We start from the raw sequence: 19,704 nt of genomic DNA on the forward strand, positions 1-19,704 counted from the left end.
GTCTCCCGGGCTGCAGAGGGTGTGGCACTTGAGCTGAACATTCTTAAAGGACTGGAGGGGCTTCCAGTGCTGGAGTGTCATTCTCGGGTGGAAGGCCCTGCCCTGAGTGTGGTGTGAACTCCGGTCCTGCCCTGAGCAGTCACTGGAGTTCCCTTGGGGCGTAGCCGGGCCCTGACTATGCTTCCAGCCCTGTTTAAGCTTCTTCAGCTCTAGCCAGGATGTCGTCTCCCCACAGTCAAGGTCAGAGTGAGGCCAAGCCGTTGGGATCTGGCTGATGGCACCAGGCCTGAGTCAGCGACTCCCTCCATCATCCTCAGACACAGCAGCTGTCAGCCGGCACCACACTGACATCTGGCCAGGTGACACCAGCAGACGCTGTGTGCCTGGGCGCCCAGCATTTCTGCAGCCCAGAGTTAAGAGGAAGAAGTGGACACAGAGAACACAGGCACAGCAAGTCCCAAGACACAGGGCAGTGTCCCATTTGTCACTGGGGCTTTTGCAGTGACCCGAACCCCCCTTGGGTGCAGATTCGTGTGTGCAGAGCATGTCCACAGCTGAGCACTCCTTGAGCACGCTCCACACACATCAGGCAAGGGGTGCGGGTCCTGCCTCCCCGCACCAAGACCGCGTTTGAGTCTCTTCTGACTCCCACGGGACTGTCACAAACTGGTAGAGAGAAGGTCGGGTCAGAAAGCACGGGTCTGGGAGAGCATGTCACTGTCCTACCAGGAGCCAGCAAGGGCACTCGGGAAACAGAGCTGCCAGAGACAGTGTGCTCTACCATGCTGCCCACAGAGCTCCCGTGTCTCCACTGAGAAACTGCCACTGTGCTTGGTGGGGAGGCCACATGACACACACTGTCACCCTGTCACCTCACCACCCAGTGCTCCACGGTATCGGCACACCGGGGCTCTGGGCCAGCTTGGCACCTTGCCCTGGACACAGCACATAGGGACCAAGGTGGCTCACTCTCACAGCCGTGAGCTGTTAGCTCAGTCCTGCCTCAGCCTCTGGAGCAAGCACCAGGCTGAGCACCTGCCAACCAGGAGGCCATCTGGGAGGCGCCACGGCTTGCTGAGCGGCCCGGTGACAGCAGCGTGGACTCTGTGGGCTTGAGGCAGCTCCAGGCCTGACAGACATGCAGAGGGCAGTGGTCTGTTCTTGCACAGGCTGACGCTGCCAAGCTCGTGAGCGGCTGCCTGGGTGGCTGGTGCTGGGCGCTCTGGGTACTGGGTGGGCAGTGCTGATGCCCGGCTGCCCGGCCTCAGCACACCAGGGGCTCTCACCTCTGCCAGCAGAGAGTCAATACCGGTCCATGTCAGAGTCACCAAGAAATGCGAGTGAAAGCCCCACACAGCAAGGCAGCCTCTAGGGTTACTGCCGGTAAAAGCAACCTCTTGTCCTTCAGAATTTAAGAGAGTGGAGTTGTTCCCAGGCATTCTTGGCTTGGGCTGGAAAGACAGGCGGGACTAGCAGAATCAGGCGGAGGGACACGCCCAGACCTTCCTCCTCCACCAATAGCATAGCAGTGCACCATGGCATTGCCTTGGATGGATTAGGAAACTCCTGGTGTGTCAGTGGAGCACAGCTCGGGGTGTGTCTGCAGATGAGTGACAGGCAGACCACTAACTTCGAGGGAAGACCCGCCCGGATGTGGTGCCACAACCAATCGGCTTGTAGTCTGGCTGGAATAAAAAGGGAAAGAGGAAGGAAGCCTGCCATTTTGCTTCTTCAGGAGAGCTCTGGGATTCGCCCCTGGCGTCTTTTTAAAGAAAAAAAGACAACACAGACTTGTGTAATTTCAAAGTATGTGGGGGCCAGGAGGTCAGTGCCTCAGCGGGCAAAGACAGAGACTCTCCGAGCGGCCACTATTTACTGGGCTCCTAGGGAGCAGCAGATGACTCCGATTCCATGATGATGAGGGTCTTGTGCTGAGGAGGAGCTCATGTTGGTTGGGTGAGATGAGAAGACGTCCTTACCGCGTGAGGGAGGAGTTAGGCTGGTGAGGAGCGTGTCCCTCCCCAGGTGAAAACCATGCTCTTGTATTACTACTTGGTCCTCAAACAACCAAGATGTCTTCAGCCGTGGAACCTTGCCATTGAGCGTCACAGCATCACAGGGCTATAGAGGCCTCCGAGAGACCTAATCATAATTTAATTGTGGAATCATTTTCCCCCAAAATTATGTAGAATGGCTCCCAACAACCCACAGCTTAAGGGAGAGGCTTATTTTGGCTCATGGCTTCAGTAGGTTCAGTCCATGGTTGGCTGGCTCCAAGGTAGAAACCACATGCAGAATGGGGTGGCAGAGGAAAGCTGTTCACCACATGGCAGCAAGGAAGGAGAGAGAGGGAGGGAGAGAGGGAGAAAGAGAGGGAGAGAGAGAAGAGAGAGAGGGAGAGGGAGAGGGAGAGAGAGAGGGAGGGAGAGAGGGAGAGAGAGAGGGAGAGAGGGAGAGAGAGGGGAGAGGGAGAAGGAGAGGGAGAGAGGGAGAGAGAGGGAGAGAGAGGAGAGAGGGAGAGAGAGGGAGAGAGAGAGGGAGGGAGAGAGAGAGGAGAGAGAGAGGAGGGAAGAACTGGGAACGAAGATGCACCCTTGCAGATGGCACATTCAGCCTTGAACTCATCGATGGGTGAATCCACTGGCGAGTAGAGCACCCCGTGATGCAGTCCCCTTCCACACACAGGAGACCCTTGGGGCATTTTAGACCTAAACCGTAACGGGGGGACTGACTCAGAGAAGGTAGGTCATAGGTGTGTACGTGGGCTATGTTCAAAGAAATGACGGCAGGAGGGGCAGTGGCGTCCGAGAGCTCTGGGATAACTTAGCCCACAGGTGGTGTGCCAATGGCACGCCCAGCTAAGCGGAAGTGGCTGGAGTGCCTAGTGCAGCCTGCAGGCCTGCAAGCCTGTGAACACAAGGCTTGGACAGGACCTGGGGAGCAGGCCTGGGCCCGCCCTCCCCCCAGGCTGTCCCGCTTTCCATAGAGGAGTGAGGGAAGGCAGAGGTCTAGTGACGCTTCCTCTCCTCCACCTGTGCTGGAACTCCTCACCACACATCCGCTTTGGCCTCCCAGGGCTCCCAGCTGGAGGCTCGGTGGTGGCGGTGGTAGGAGGGGGTGTGGACCTTCAGGAGGTGGAGCCTGATGACACAGTGCCTTAGTCATGGAGACGCTGCCCTTGTGGGGACCAAGGAAGCTCCTGGGGACCCTTGAGTCAGTGCTTTCTAGAGGATCATTATAAACAGAGCAAGCTGGCACTCCCCAGCTTTCTGCCCTCCTGTCTCAGGATGTGGCCAATTCCTTCAACACTTGGTCTCGCTGCTGACTTCATCCTTCAGGACGCTCTACCACAGACAAGCCAGTGCTGGTATCATGCCCTTGAACTTCCAGATTAGTGAACTAAATGAACCTCTCTGCTTTGTAAAGGTACCCTGCCTCCAGTATTTTTTTTTATAGTTACAGAAAAACAAGCTAATACAAAGATGGCAGCTCCCAGCCTCAGGATGAGCATGAGAAGGATCGTTCTGTATTTTGTATGATCTTCAGTTTAGTCACACAGGTGCAGAGCTGAGGCCATCAAAGTCCCTCAGTGAGCACCAAGCTGCTCACCCCAAGCATTGCTCTGGGCAGGACCAAGGGAACCCAATTCCCCAAGAGGGCCCGGAGCTCATGCAGAAAAAGATATGCAAACACGGGGGTGCAGGCGGGTTCTTCCTTTGGGCTCCTTACTAGCACATTCTCTAAGTCTAGCTGCTCACTGGAGAAGCAGTTCCAGGGTACATGTTGAGGGAGGAGGGATATGGGAGAAGGAAGAAAGGAAACCACAAAGAAGACATCCAGGAGCAAGTCACCCCCAAGTACTCCTGGGCCCACACCCCTAGGGACCCCCTGAGAAGGTTCCCCATGGAACCTTGCTGCTCAGTGTATGCCCTGTAGCTCTGACACTTGGGCCCCACCCCAGACTGCTGAGTCAGAATCGGTTTACACAGCAAGGTTTGAGAAGCACTGTGGGAAATCTTCCATTTTTACCAAACACAACAACTTTGATACAAGACATATTTTTTTTCTTGTATTTTAGAACATGGTTCTACCAAACTGGATGCTTCTGATAACTTCTCTGAGGTTATCATCAGTGTGTGAGGTGGATATTGAAGGTCTCCAGCCACTAGAAAGCTCTTTAAAGTGCAACTCCATTTACCTGCATTTTATCATAATTATAGCTCAACTTCAGAGACAGAAGGCTCATACAACCAACTGTTCTGTAAAATGCAAATCGTGTATGGGAAGCAGTTCCCCTGGGAGAACATAGGCTGTCATGCAAGAAGTTATTTTTAAATGATCGCACCAAATGTCTCTTGTGCTTTAAGGTTTTATCAAAAATTTCAATGAATAGGGGCTCTTTTATGAAAGATCAACACACACACAGACACACCCACTGAGCGAGGAGAGGGAGATGTGAAATGCCAAACGCAGTCAGCTCGATAACTCATCTACACCTCTTTGGGTTGGATGTGTCACTTTACTTTTTGATACTCATCAGCTCATTCCTAATGTGGGGATAATGGGATAAAATGAATGTTTCAGAGAGTGTAGCTCTGGTCGCAATGATGGTGCATAATAAATGACCCCAAAGCGCAGGGTCTCAAAGAGCAACACGTCTGTTTGGTCCCGTGTCTCAGGGCGTCTTGGGAGCTCTGCTCACTCTGGCTAGCCTCAGCTGGGCTTCAGTGTCAGTTGCACATGGGGCCTGGGGCTGCTCCTTGGACCAGTGGCCCGCCCTGGGCCTGTCCTTATCGTGAATGCTGAAATGTGAGCGGACAAGTCCCACTCCACAAAGCACTTCAAGCTTCTTTTGTGGCTTTCCTGCCAAGATCTATTAGCCAACACAAATCACATGGCCAAATTCAAAGTCGAGGGTAGGGCAGGCCTTCAGTCATCCCGGGACGAATGGTGTGGCCCAGCCCAGACGTGACGGGTGTGGTGTGTGCCTCCCAGAGCCGGGATGAAGGCGTGCATGCTCAAGGAGCAGTGATCTCTTCCGTTACGAGGCAAACCACAGGAGCGGAGTGCTCTGTGCTCTCATAAGTCATGGCGCTGATAGTTGAATGAATACTTGGTTCCCTCATTCTAAGAGAAATGGGCACTAAATGGTGAGGACCTGCGACTCCCAAGCGTACCGCTGAGGTGTTTCTCACATGTTATTTCATTTTCCCCCTAATCGCTCCACAAGCAGAGAAAGCTGACAGAGGGGCTGGCCGCCAACGAGCTGGCAGGCGGCGAGTTCAGAGGTGGAGACTTTCCGGCAGCCCCTACACGCTCTGCATGTTGGTCACAGATCTTTTGCCACGGCAAACCCAACATTTATTTCTCAGGAAGAAAAGATCTTCGCATTGTGTTTACTCCAGAAAACAGGAAGAGCTGTCTGTTATTTTCTGCGGTGCATTCTGTCATGGCCTGCTCTGCTCCGGTACTGACTGTTCATGCAGAGGAGTTGGTCAACTTGCGCTTCTGGGCTCCCCGCCTGGGAGCCGACGGTGGCTGTGATCTGGGTGTGGCTGGGCTTTTGTTGCGACCTCTCAGGTCTTGGTGTTTCATGGGAATGAGGTGGGAACATGGAGAAAGCAGGAATCCTTGCCAGGAACTGTCTGCCAAGGGTGGTTTTCGGATGCCCCACTGATGTCCTCTCTCTCCTCCAGTCTGAAGCCCGGCCACCCAAACCTGAGCTTCTTTGTCAGTAGTGTTTAGGACCATCATCTGGATTTAAATGTCCCCAGGCCCACAAGTGGAGGCTCGGTCCTCAGCCTGTGGATCAACTGGGACACGAAGCCTTTGAGGGCCAGGGCTCAGGGAGGAAGTGAGGTCATGGGGCCTCTGGAGGGGAGGTTGGGGCCCCGCCCAGTTTCTCTCTCTTTTTGCTTCCCTGCTGCTAGGAGGTGAGCAGCTTCTGCACTGCACCCTCCCTCCAGGTGCTGCCTCTCCACAGACCGGTCCCATTGCTCGGGACAAGAGAGAAGGCGCCGATGCTGCCCCCAGACCCCATTTCTCCTCCACTTTTGACTTTTGGGGAGCTCAGCCCCTCCTGCAAATAAATGTAGAACAAGTATTTAAAGAAATCTGTGTCTCCGTCACTTTCTCATTGCTGAGACACAATGTCCGACACCCACAACCCTAAGGGGGAGAGGTTTATTTTGGCTCACAGTTTGTAGAGGTTTAATCCATAGTCAGCTGGCTCCAAGGCAGGGTGGCCTGGCAGAGGAGAAGCAGCTTATGGTGGGGAAGTGGAAGCTGAGAACAATCAAGGGAGGAGGGAACAGACCCTGCAGGCCACGCCCAGGACCCGCCTCCTCCCGACATTCAGCTGTGAACTCGTAATTCACACCGATGAGTCTCACTCATCACCCCTGTGGTCCCACCTCCCCAAAGCCCCACCTATGAGCACATGAGGTTTTGTGGGATGTCTAGATATAAACTGAAATGATCTGTTTGGAGGAATGTGCACTGCTAGCCTTCCTGGAGGAGTGAGGATAAGCCCTACCTACCTTGTTCTCAGGACATTTCCTTACCCTGCCCCTTCTCCTTTGATGTTCATGAAAGAAGCTCTGCATTCTGCTTTTATGCTCTCTCGCTCTCTCTCTGTGTGAAAATCTTGCTCTAAAGCTCTATGCTAATTTCATTGGATTAATTGTGGTGAGCTAGCCAAATGGAGGTAAATTGACCATAGATTTTGTTTGCTTTTGTTTCACCCTAAAATAGATACAAAAATTGTGGCTGAAAAAACCATGTACAGTCTTCAATGGGAGCTCCCAAGACTTCCTTTCATAAATACAGATGACAAATGGTTAGCACACCATTATTTTAAGAAAATGGTGGCTTCTCATCCCATACTATACATTCTTTGGATCATCTAGCAGCTGCTGGATTGATTTCTCATGTTCCCTTATAATTTTGAAGCAATTTTTCTTTTCCTGGTCACTAATTGCAACCTTATCTTCTATATCTGAAATTCTGTCCTCACATTGGCTCATTCTGCTGTGTAGACTTTCAGTGGAGTTTTTCATGTCCTGGAAATCTGTTTGCATCTGTTTTATGGATTCCATTTGTTTCCTATGTTGGGATTCCATCATGTTCCTGAGCTCCTCTCTAGATTTATTAATCATGTCTTGCACTAGGGGCACAATTTCTCCTGTTATCAGAGAAATTATTTCTGATTTCATTTTTTCCAGATCCCCTTTTGTTGCCAGTTCAGTGGGTCCAGGTGGTTGAGTATCAGAGTGTTCCATCTCATTTCCCTTTGTGGTTGCTGTAGGTGATCTGGAAGTCTGGTTTTGAGACTTATTTACATGTTTTCTCATTTCGACTGGGGCGGGGGGCTGTTAGCACCTGCATGGATTACCTCCTCTGAGCTGGGAGAGGTGGGACAGGGGCCAGGAGCAGCGGTAGGGATGGTGGCCCAAAAGCCCTTTCCTGTGGGCTGGGAGCAGCAGGAGGGATGGTGGTGGGGAAGCCCCTTCCTCTGGACCAGGAGCAGTGGGATGGTGGCTCAGAAGCCCCTACCTCTGGGCCGGGAGCAGCGGGACTCAGTACCATGGTCTGGTGGTCTGGTGTCCTCTGCGTCTTTGTAGTGTGGAACCTATACATTCTTTATTCCTTAGACAGATACTTCATTTTACTTTTTAGTGAGGTTTTGTATTTATTAAAGGTAGGAAAACAAATATGCTCTGTAGAGTAAGAGCGGGCCATTGGGAAAAAGAGCACAGTGGCCAGGAGGTTAATGGTGGCTGTCTTTTATGTCCCCTATTCCTCAGGCTGATGTCAGACCTAGGCCATCCTATCAAAAGCCTGCTGGGGTGCAACCACTGTGGAAATCAGTGTGGAGATACCTCAAAGAACTAGGCTAGCGGTCCCATTCAACCCAGCTATCCCCCTGCTGGGTATCTTCCCAAAAGAATTAAAAGAATCTTACCACAGCGATATATGTGCACCCATGTTTATAGCGGCACAGTTCATAATAGCTAAAGCTTGGAAACAGCCCAAATGCCCATCAACTGAAAAGTGGATAGAGAAGATGTGGTTTTTTAATAAAATGGAATACTACTCAGCCATAAAGAATGAGAAACTAGAGACATTTATAGCTAAATGGGTGCATATTGAGGCCATCCTCTTAAGTGAAATAAATAGGACACATATGTGTAAATACTGAATAGTTTCTCTAGTGTGAGAAACTGAAAATGTAATTTAGGATACACAAGGATGAAATACCCTAATAATATATTTCTTGGATTATGTTTCCATAGTGTGTCACACGACTGTATCGAAATTTAAATTAGGGAGAAGCTTGGCTTATGTGGAGTCGGCTAACTAACTGGAGTTTTTTTCCAGATCATTATTTGTTCAGTGTTGGTTTTGGGGATCTTTCTGAAACAAATCACATCCTCTGGTGTCTTGTTGGCACTTGAGATGCTTTTTTAAGTTGTAAGGAAAAATGGTTAAGTGCTTTTCAGTTTTGTTTTGGTTGAGTTCTACTGTATTTGAATATTATTGTAGTTTTTTTCCTCTTGCATTGTTCTTCTTTGAATGGTTTTAATTTTTTGTATGTGTGTGTGTTTGATAATAAAGTTATTTAAAAATTTTTTAAAAACCCTGCTGGGGTGTATAATGGATGCTTACTGGATAAGCCCTAGAATGTTGTAAGCAGAACTTGATATAGGAGATTCTGGTTGGACCTCAGACTAGAATGCTTGTAAATATGCAGGCAGTAAAAACCAGGCTCAGGAGGTTTCAGTTGGATACAAGGACTCCACTGGCAGGCTGTGTGTGTTATATTCTGCCAGGAAATTTGTCTACATTTTGCTCCTGTCCCGAGACTTTGTGTGGGACTAAGATCAATGGTGGCAGACTAATTTGGCAGAGATTTCTAGGCAGCCCAATGTTGAGACTGCAGCATGGATATTGCTTGGGGTTTTTAGCCAGTTCTATGTTGAGAATCAAAAGCAAACAGCATAGAAAAAGTGAATGATTGCTTTGAGAAGAGAGTCCCAGGGCACTGTGCTCCAGAACAACCACCTGGGGAATTTGTTCTTCAGGATCCTGTTCGCAGTGCTCATCCATCCAGACATTCACAGGCCTCTACAGGTATAATTCAAGGGGGCCTGGCTACTGCTCCAGCCAGCAGCAGATCTTGGCATCATCTGTGCAGTGCTGGTTTTACAGGCATGTAGAATGCAAGAGTTGTGGTGTCAAGAAGTCTTCCACACAGATTTCAGAAGGCCTGGGAGGCCAGGAAGTGTGCCCTGAGAGGGCAGTGCATGAAACTGTGAGTGTGATGCCAACAGTGCGGTGGAGACCCCAGGAAGTTGGAGAAGCCAGGAATGTGGATCGTCTGAGCAAAGCCACAAGGAGTGAGCAGAGCTGGCCAAGAACTCCGTGGCTTCCTCCCCCCATCCTCTAACAACAGAGCTCACACACATGCTGTTTTCATAAATGACTTTACTTCTTCATCCTCTCTGTTGACAGTGCACATAATGCAAAGGCAAGCATGACTCTTGGAAGGCATCAGATACTGTCCCGTCGTCCTTATTGTCTTAAACCTCTAAAATATTTTCATTTATAAAAATTAATCTAAATATAAATATTGACACTAAAGATCAAAATCACTTGATGACAAAATAATTCTTCTGGAACTATAACATATGCTTATAGTTTTTAAATAGTAAATTAAATCTTTGTACTTATTTGGCACAAGGAAACCTTTATAAAAATTCAAATGTCATAGAGCAAACTTCTTTTTTCTTTTTTTCAAGGCTTACACAATACACTTTTTTTGTCAAGAAAACTGAGTATTTTAACACTGTAACACAACATTAGTTGCTTTTCATGCCTCTTAAACCATTCTATTTGGAAGTCAGATCTTTTTTTGTTGTTGTTGTGTTTTTAAAATCAATTTTTTGTTTTGCTTTGTTTTGCTTTGAATCACACCAACAGAACAAAAAGCCGAAGGTCTACTTGCTCAAAGGAGTCACTTGGGGTGGAGCACACGTACACAGCATGAGCAAGAAGCATTCTTGGAAGGTGGGCAGACCCAGTCTGGGGGGGAACTTAACACATGAATTGGGAGCAACTCAGGTCTGGGGGTGCACAGGGGGGCAAAGGAACACAGTCTGGAAACAAAGCCAGGCATTCCAGCCATGCTGAGTCCGCAGGGGTTGCACTGGAGAAAACTGATCTCTCCGCCTTTGGTTTTCAAATCTGAGAAGGGCGTTTACCTACTGAGGAGGTCTAAGGATTGAGACCCTGCCTCCTTTGGGGCCGCACCTGATGAGCACTGTCTCCCTATTCCTTCGCCTCCTCCTCTGCCTTCCTAGATTCTCAATCTATCAGGAGCAAACGTTTAAAAGATGTTGCTAACTCCCAATTAACTGAGTGAAATTCCCTTTCCGTTTGCAAGAGTGAACAGGCTACAAATGCATGTATCTGATCGCCGTCATCGTCTTGTGGGTCTGCTATGTTCGTGTCTGTCCTTGCTTTCTTCCTAAGTACATTTTCGAAGGCCATTATTCCTTTAACTATTTTTGTCTTGAAGGTCATTTTGCTACCTTGCTGAGTATCAGCTGGGACATAAATTTTGGAGGAGAAACCTCTCGTGTTGGGTCTATGCTGTCTACCCAGACCCACCTGGTGTGCTCACTGCTAAACCGACTGCGTCGAGGCGGCTGCACACAGGGCCCTGGGGGAGGTGATGGCAGCTGTACTGAGCCCTGTCCCCTGTCCCCAGAAGAACCCGAACCTCAGCCGGACACGTTCTGGATGGGCTGGGGCAGGGGAGGGCGCGTGGGGCTGTCCACTCCCAGCTGTAACTGCTGGTGGCAAAGCACGGCTGTGTAGCATCACAGTCTGGTGGGAGGTGGCCGAGGGAGGACCGTGCTGTCCTGTACGGTGGGCCTATGTCACACTGTCCGGGGCTCGCACAGGGGCCCCTCACCTTCCCTGGCATTCGTTAGACAAAGATGTCTGCGGTAGATCAGTGAGCACTGCTGAGAAGGGACAATGCCTGCCTCCCTCCCTCCAACAACTTTCCACGGGACAGTCATGGACACAGACGTCTACTGAACCAAAGGGCCAAGGAAAGAAGATCTTGGAGACGACACAGGAGCGCAGCAGACAGTGACGAGGCCCCTCAGGCAGGGAGCTCCCGCTGGAAGCCAGCGCTGCTGCTGGGGTGGCCCCAAGCCTCAGGCGAGTGGGCAGGGCTGTCGGTCCACGGTGGCCTTCGGGCGAGGGGTCACAGCCCTGCTTCACGGTCACTGCGGCCTCCTGGGCTTCTCCCGGTGGACTCATGCGGGCCTGTGGTGTTGGTGAAGGCACTGTCGTGTGGGCCGGGCAGTGGGTCACTGGCAGCGTGCTCAGTAGCACTAGTACATCGCAGCAGACTCCAGGGCTGGCTCCTGCGGGCGACACCGAGCACCCCCTGAGCCATCGTGCAAGTCCCGTCCAGCACTGTGGTCACAGAAGAGAGCTCTGCACTCCTCTGTTTGGGAATGTATCGAGCTTTCCTGTGTGAGCCGGTATAAAACCAATGTTTATAAATGCTCCATTGATGCTTAGAAAGTGAATATCTGTAAAGTGTAGTCAGATAGACATTTTAATCAAAGTTTATAATTACACTACAGAATTCTCTAATTGGTATTTATTTCTGGGGCATCTGCTGCTGAAGCCTGAAAAGGGATTTAAAATCACACAGCAAGCGGTGCTGCTCCATCATGGGCCAGACCAAGGCGGGCTTGGGTCACCTGAGCCTCCCGGCCTTCCCTGACACTCCCTGTCTTGAATTCTACACTACTTGAAAGTAGTATTTTTGTCCCTTCTCGCTTCATTGTTTTTGCTTAGTGCATATTGTACAGCCTTCCATTTTAACCTTCCCACGTTACTTCAAGGTAGTTTATTTAAAAAAATTTTTTTTGAAGTAAAATCAACACAGTACAGAACTCACCATGGCAAAGTGAATGGCCCATGGCACTTGGCACATTTTCGGGGCTGCAGTACCACCGCAGCCTTTGTTTCTTTAAACACACTTCCATCCCCCCAAGTGAACGGCCCTACAAGCAGCTTCCTCCTGGTCCCTCCCCAGAGCTCTGCCAGAGGTTATTTCTTTTTAATGATCTTCTTTTTGACCCGTTCCTTCGCTGATGCTGGCGGCTGCCCTTTAGTGTCATGGGTGTCATTGCAACCCTGAAGGAGCAGGTGGTGGAGGCGCCTGGGCTTTGCGAGGCTGGTGTGCTGGCTGCCCAGGGAAGGGAAGGCCTCCGGGGCTGGGCCGCCCTGTGGAGCCGAGAGAACAACTCCCAGTTCCAAAGGCCGTGCCCACTGTGTGGCCAGGCCTGGTGCTTCTGTGCTGTAGGAGGATGTGTGGGGAAAATGGAGTCAGGGGCCTGTGTTGCATGTGGTGCCCGCTCTCTGTGCCACCACCCAGGTGTGGCCCAGAAGGGTTTACATCTAGGTGTCCCCAAAGCCGCAGGCCTGTGGAGGTGGCTGGACCATGGGGCCTAGAGCTGGCTTGCCATTGGGAGGAAGGGCCTAGGCGGAAGAGGAGGGCACTGGGAGTGGCCTGGACGGGTGCACCTCCCTCCCCAGCTCCTGGGCTTCACACTCCTGCTTCCTGTGCACCATGTGGTGAGCGGTTTCTCTGCAGGCCCCTCTGCCATGCTGTCCTGCCTTGCAGCCTGCTGACTATGGACTGAAACGTGAACCAAAATAAAGCTCTGCTTCCAGAAGTTGTGGGCATCAGGTGTTGTGTCCCATTGAGAAGACTCAGACATGGTCTGCCCTCAGCAACTCAGGGATCACCACTTCCTGAGTGCGCCAGGCATGGGCTGAATCCTGCCCTTCTCCCTGGGAGTCACCACGGCGGCACATCCCCGCACATCTGCTGGCTTTTCACCTCTCCGTATGACCTCCACTTTGTGCGAATAACCTGCTGGCTCACCCTGTGCCACACTGAGGGCCAGCTGCTGACCCTTTTGAGGAAGGCAGATAACTGGCTAACAAGAAACTGAAGAAAGTGAATATGGACTGAAGGCAGAATAAAAGCTCTTATACCTCTACCAGACCTCGCATCCCTGTGTGCACAGTTTTTATTTCTCGTTTATCAAACGTGGTTTCTACGAGGAGCTGAAAATAGAGGCGGCACTCACACGTGAGAGGGCCAGCAATACCACATAGCCTGTCACTTGCCCTGGCTGGCCCCAACAGACCCCGGGGCCATGAGGGGAGCTTCCTGGGGAGCTGCGGGTGGCGGGGGCTGCAGAGGAAAGGCTTTGGGCCAGAGGTGATAGTTACCGTCAGGTCCTGCGTGCCGCTCTCTGTAGGCCTGCTTATCGAGGAGCCTTGGAGAATGAAGTTGCTGTGAAATGTTTTAATGGTGGTCACTGAAGATGCCTCAGTTTTTCCAGCTAAAAGGAAATAAATGGGAGTAAGTGTCACCCAGAATAAGGGCCAGTTAGTAGGGACGACAGAGCAGGTGGCCTGATGCCCAAATGCTTTTCTAGACGTGCTGTCTCACTCTGGTACACGAGCGGATTGCGGGTGCTGCTAGTTTGTGTTTGTTTTTGTGATCGACCAAATGTACCAAGGCATGGCTGGTCGCTTCCTGGGGAAAGGTAGTTGGAGATTGCCCAGTGGAGTCCATGAGTTCTTGTTTGCAGCCCTGAAATATAAAAGGGCCCAAACCTGGTCATTTGTATAAGTTTGGGGCTAAATCATCTGACTGCAAGCCCTGATCTGCATGACCTGTGATTCTGTGAAGCCCTCGTCCATCCCTGGAGGGCGAGTGTTCTCAGACTTTGCTGCCACAAGGGTACATGTGCTTGATAATCAGACCCAGCTCCGATGCCATACGGAGTGTTTAGGACACAACTGACACACACAAGGCCGGCAGTGTGGACCACATGGGACCACAGGGTCCAGAGAAGGGACTGTGCAACTGAGATGAGCTGCAACTGCATGTTTAGGGTTTTGTAGAACATAAACGTTCAATAAACGCTTACTGAATGCCAAGCAGCCAAAGCAAGGCTCAAACCCACATCTCACGACTCCCTGCTCCTCTGGTTTGCAAATCTAAGTGTCAAGTTTGCCATCATTCTGTGGCTCCTGAATCTAAGACACTGTTGGCAGCATCCTCTGGATAAAGGAGAGCCTTCCTGGCATCCTGGCTTCCTGTTCCCAGCAGCTCCCACTCCAGCAGAGAGAGAAGGTCTGAGAAGCGACCTCAGCCAGTGACCGGTAGGGTAGAAGTCAAATGTGCAGTCTCCTCCCTGAGGCCAGGAAACCCTCTGGAGCGGTCAGCGCTGTCTCCCGGAGGGTCCCAGGAGGGTTTGCTTCACCTGACCAGAGCAGAACCTGTGAGTTAGACTACTCTGCTCTGGCTTAGTAACGTCTTCCCTCTCCCTGTGTCAGTTCTCTCCTCCCCTCCAATGCGTCCTGGAGTTGCCGCCCAGGTAAGCCGTGGGCACTCCGGTCCTTGTCCCAGGGCTTGCTGCTGGGGTCCCCAGTCAAGATGGGCAAGGACTGTTCTGGGTGCAAACCCCCCTTCGCTCTCCTTTCCAGACTCTTGATGTAGGTGGTTGGGTCCGGCTCTTTGGTAGCCTGAGGTTGTGCTGGACACTTACCTTTCACGGGTGGAGCAGGTAGCTTCCTCCTCTGCTGCCTGGAGGTGTCTATGGTTTGCACCTGTGAACAACACAGGACAATGCACTTCTGTCAGCCGGAGAACCTTTACCCCGTGACTTTCTGGGTCCCGAGTTTCCCAAAGAGGGAGTGGGGGACAACTTACCTGGCTCCTTCGCCTTTGCTCCTGCTTCCTCGTGAGGCGCATGCAGGGCGCTATGTTTAAGCCTGCGATGGTCAGGGCTGAAATCCGGCTCTCGATATCTGAGATCTGAAGGCAACAGAGAGACAGGGTCAGCAGGGAGAAAGTGCAGGAGTGGGGATCCTGGCTAAATAAAGTGTTACTGATTCACGAAGAGCAAATCTGCCTCCACGTGTGCCCCTTCGTGTGCTCTGTCCCGAGCAGTAGGAAAAAGACATGACTCTGTCTTTCCTTTGCAAACTCAAGGTTCTCGCTTGGCAGCTCTAGTGCAGGCCGACAACCTCGTGAGAGCACAGCTGGCTAAGTGGAAGCTGGGCCCCTGAGGTCACCGGGGATGGAGAGCGATGAGGAGGAGCTGCCGCTGAGGTCTGAGCGGCACCCCAAGGTGCCAGAGGCGGGTGCCTGGTGCGGTCATGGGCACCGCCTGGCCGGGGTTATGGCAGTGCCAGTGGTGCTCAGCTTGTTCTGAGACGGAGCTGTGGAGACAGCGGACTTGGCCTGGCTCCCGTCTCACCGTGGGTTTCTCTTGTTTTCATCCTGGACACAGAGTGCCAGAGTCTAGAGAGGCTTCCTCAGCTCTCAGTCCTGGAGGTTCCAATGCTGAGCTCGTATGCCTGGTCGTGTCACAGTGGTGACAGTGTCACCAGAGCAGGGCACTCGTGGAAGGGACAGATCACACAGCGGGGGTGCAGAGAGCACTGGGTGGGGCGTCCTCTTTTCATAACCTCCTCCTGCCGCCATCAGCTCAGGGCTCCGGAGAATGGCCTGATCCTTGCTGAGGGCGGCTGCCCTGGAAGCCTAAGGCCCCACACGGCTCCACATCCTCAGGCCCCTGCTGTGCTCACCCTGCCACACAGGCCAGGTGCTGGCCCGTGGCTGTCTGTGCGATGCATGGAAGCTGCATCCAGCCAGCTCCGCCTGGTCCTGTGTTGCATTCTCGCCCATGCGGCGCCATCTTCCACAGCACCGTCCCCAGAGCCCAAGACAGTGGGGCTCCCCAGGCCTGGGCTTTGGCCTCCAGGTCTGTGAGTGACAGGAAGTGCCTCTCTTTATGGGGCGCTCTATTACAGCACCAGAAAACAGACGGATTCGGGTTCCGTACTCGCCACCACTTGGGCTGGGCTTTGAAGGGTGACAGTGGTTCATGCCTGCTGTGCTCTTCTCCCACGACTCCGTATCACACCTGCAGCCAGGGGCTCAAGGAGGGGCGGGAGCCCCTAGGTCCATCTCTTCACTGAGTGGCCGTGAGAAACTGCCTGCTCCTTCTGGGCATCAGAGTCCTGTGCCTGGGGAGGGCAGGGAGCCCTGTCTCCCTCCAATCCGACTGCAGATGGCACAGAGGCAGGACCAGGTGAAGGAGGGACGGTCCTCAGCCGTGGGAGGGACACCGTGCGTCAGGCGCATGCTCAGGGCTTGGACTGTGTGAGCCCACTCAGGCCACAGCACAACCACGGGCAGCCGGTGTCTCACAGAGATGCTGCGGCTCAGAGCGAGGGTCACGCCCCATGCATCACAGCTGGTGCCCGGTGCCAGGCTCCTGCCACGCTGCTGTGTTCGTAGGGACTCGCCACAGCCCAGCACCGTGCAGAGTGGAGCAGCAAAGGGACCTCAGAGTCCCCAGGGAGGCAGGACCCAGCCACTGCTGAGGTGGCGCAGCCTACAGGGTCCTGGAGCCCCACCCGGCCACCCTGCACCTGTGGGTGTGAGCTCCGCCCCCTGGTCCTTCTACCACGTGTGCTGCTCCAGCACCCCTAAACTTTCTGCTGCCCACTGAGTGCTTCTGGGCAGAGTCCATGGACACAGGCACTGTGGGAGGTGCAGCAGGTTTAGATCCAGATGTCCCCACAGCCTCATGCGATCAGATGGGGGCTTTTCAAAGGTGACTAGGTAATGCGGCTACAGCTGACCTTGGTGAGGAGGCGGGGCCTGGTTCGGGCTGTCACTGGGGTGTGGCCTGGAAGTCTCACCCCCTCCCGGCTTCTCCCTTCCCTCTCTGCTTCCTGGCCGCCATGCCCTGAGCAGCTCTCCTCTGCCAGACTCTTGTGCCATGGCTTCCTTCCTCAGAGTCAGCCAAACACAAGCCAGAACAGACCTCTCCTCCTCTAAGTTGTGGGTGCTGGGTATTGTGTCCCGGCTCAGGAAAGCGACTAACAAAAGGTGCACGGGGAAGCCTTGAAGGTCAGCACATGTGCGCGAATCTCCTACGCTGAGAGGGGACATCTCAGTCAGAAGAGGAGGAGGAGGTGAAGTCCACACTGGAGGCAGGTGGTGAAAGAAGAGAAGTGCAGCTGCCTGGGAGCCACCCCAGAAGGAGGCCAGGGCCGCGACCCCTCTCTGCTCCCACCCCTGAAACCTCAGGTCGACGGCTGCGTTCCCTTGGTTTATAGACAGTACATCAGGCAGCCTCTGAGAAAAGCGGCAGGCTGTGCTCTCTTCAGTCATTCGAAACCGCTGTGGACCCACTGCCCACTGGAGCCTGGGAGCAGTTCCGACGCAGGCTGTACCGGGAGGAGAAAGGTTGGAGGGGGAGCGAGCTGCCGACCCCCGTCTGTTGGCAGTCAGGCTCTGCTGTGAGGAGACATCGACTTTTCGAGTTTTAGTGCCCAGGACAAAGGACAAAGAGACAAGAAAGGCGACTACGGAGGGCTGACTTTGCCTGAATTCTATTTATCTGCCTGCCTTCCATCTGCCTATTACCTGCCGGCCTACCTGTAACGGCCCCGCATCCCCCCAAGACACAGCGCTCTGGGCTGAACCCTGGCAGGGCCGATCGAGCCAGCTCTTGAGGGTCAAGCTAAGGATCAGGGGCTCAGATGAGCAACCCCTCCTGATACAAAGGGCCAGGAAGACCCCGTGCAGGCCCATGGGAGACCGCCCACCCCCAGGGCCCTCTGCACCGTGTGGACGGGGAACTGAGCCCCTGCTCTGGCAGCACCTGGGGGGGGTCCACCCTACGGCTGCCTGCCGGGGTTGGCCCCAGAGCTGCAGGTGGGGTGGGCAACTCGTGTGAAGGCTGCACATGCTTGGCCGTGGACGAGGATCCCGCTGCACTCCCTTCTGCCCTCTGACCTTGGGCAGCTGCCTTAACCCTTTGCCACCTGAGTTTCTTCAGGTGAAAAATGGTGATTAGAGAAGCTGCCGCCTCCTGGGGTTGCCGAAAAGATTTCGTGGCAATAGTGAGGTAAGCACAGCTCTTGGCAGGAAGTGAGTTTCCCGGAACACTGGGCGTTATCCACACTATGGTGATGCTTAGGAATGAATAATCAATTACTAGGTACATTCAAACACGTAGAAAATAGGCGTCTGGGGTTCCACAATTTTCTGCCATAAACCATGGCTCCAATAATTTAAGCCTAGAAAAAAATTGGAAGCAGAAATAACTAATTACCCAAAAAGACCCTCCTACACACTCATAAATAATATTATTTCCTGCTAAACCACTCAGGGACTATGTGCTATCCAATGTACCAGAAGACAAATGATTGTATTCTACTTGACATAACTTTGACAATAAATTTACTAAATCTTGGGCAACATTTATGGAAAATAATGCTTTGAGGAAAGTTGCTTTTTAGCTCTTCTGACCGAGAAGGAGTAGTCAGCGGGACCATCTGTGATGAGCCCAGCCCTAGGTCATAGTATTAACTCTGCCTCTCTGTCATTAACAGGGCCAGCAGTGGCTGTGAGTTTTGGCGATTTAAAATCACAGTCATAATCGTAATTCTTTAGATTGTCACTGCCTCTATGTAGAAGTGGTCCCAAAGATGTAGTTTTAAAATGTGAGGTGTATAGAAATAGGAGGTGACTGAAAAACATGGTGAATGCTTAAAGCAATTTAAAGTAAAAGACACTGCCGTGAATCCTCCTCAAAATCCTCCTGCCTGCTTCGAACACTCTTGTCCTGTGGTTCTTGTCACTTTCTGCAGCAGCTCTGGAGTCCTTTCCTGGGGTCTCTAGCTGTGCTCTCCTGGGTACCCTGATGTCCTGAATGGCTTCAAAGCCTTTTCCTTTCATGGTCAGTCTGACCCGGAGAAGAGCCAGGCTCCCACGGACAGTGACAGAGCGGGTGAGTGAGGCGGATGAGGCACTGTCGTGCTTCCACAGCCTGTGTCTGGTCGGGCAGTGCTTGGCAGCAGCAGTCACCGTATTTTATTTTTATTTTTGTTATTTATTCATTTATGGTGCCGGGGATCAAACTCACAACCTTGTGCTTGTGAGGCAGGCATGGTGCCGCTGAGCGAACTCCCCGGCCCCAGTCACTGTATTTTAGGCCACCCTCATCAAGACACGAACGTCCCCACTGCGTGTCAGGCAGGGTGAGAGGCCCCGGAGCCACACGCTAAGCAAGACAGCCACAGCCCCATCCTCACAGAGCCTGAGGCCACGGTGGGGAGACGGGCATCGAGCGTGGCCCTGGCTGGAGGAGGATGGTCTCGGGGCTCAACAGCAGGGTGATTTGTCGAGGAGGAAACCAGTACAGGGCAGCAAAGAGAATCCCAGCGTGCTATGGGAGCTGTGGTTCGGGGGGAGACAGTTGCGCTATGCAGGGGCAGGCTTGGTGGATGCCCTCTGCACGAGCCACGGAAGGCGGCAGCCCTGGCGGGCGTGACTCTCCCTTACCTGCAGCTCTGCGTGGTGCACCTGGGCAGCGGCCTCAGCCACCTGGTCCTCCAGTTCCGCCAGCTCCGTGTCCTGGGTGCCACTGTGGATGCTGCAGGCTGCGTCCTCCAGCGCGGCGAGCTGCCCCTCCAGCCCGTACACTGTGCCTGCTGCCAGGTACACCTGGGGAGAAGTGAAGTGGCCGCTCAGGTGCGCACACCTGCGGGATGCTCCCCAGGGGCCCC

General features: G+C 52.9%; 1 protein-coding gene across 8 annotated transcripts in view; it reads right to left on the minus strand.

The window, feature by feature from the left end:
* Window positions 1–9,469: 9,469 nt before the first annotated feature.
* Window positions 9,470–19,704, minus strand: part of Myrip (myosin VIIA and Rab interacting protein) — a 194,821-nt gene continuing 184,586 nt past the window's right edge. For 3 of the 8 annotated variants that reach the window (XM_021258063.2, XM_087210696.1, XM_087210698.1), the window contains 5 exons: window positions 19,481–19,642; window positions 14,825–14,929; window positions 14,661–14,721; window positions 13,333–13,445; window positions 9,470–11,549 (listed from right to left, as the gene is read on the minus strand). In XM_021258063.2, coding sequence (XP_021113722.2) covers window positions 11,409–11,549; window positions 13,333–13,445; window positions 14,661–14,721; window positions 14,825–14,929; window positions 19,481–19,642 — 582 coding nt within the window. In that variant the 3' untranslated portion in view covers window positions 9,470–11,408. The other 5 variants (XR_015451099.1, XR_015451098.1, XM_013072884.3 and 2 more) reach the window with 4 other exon arrangements.

Source organism: Heterocephalus glaber, unplaced genomic scaffold (genome assembly GCF_053883595.1).
Source record: "Heterocephalus glaber isolate CG9 unplaced genomic scaffold, H.glaber_assembly_v1.0 deba00001175, whole genome shotgun sequence".
Taxonomy (NCBI): Eukaryota; Metazoa; Chordata; class Mammalia; order Rodentia; family Bathyergidae; genus Heterocephalus; species Heterocephalus glaber.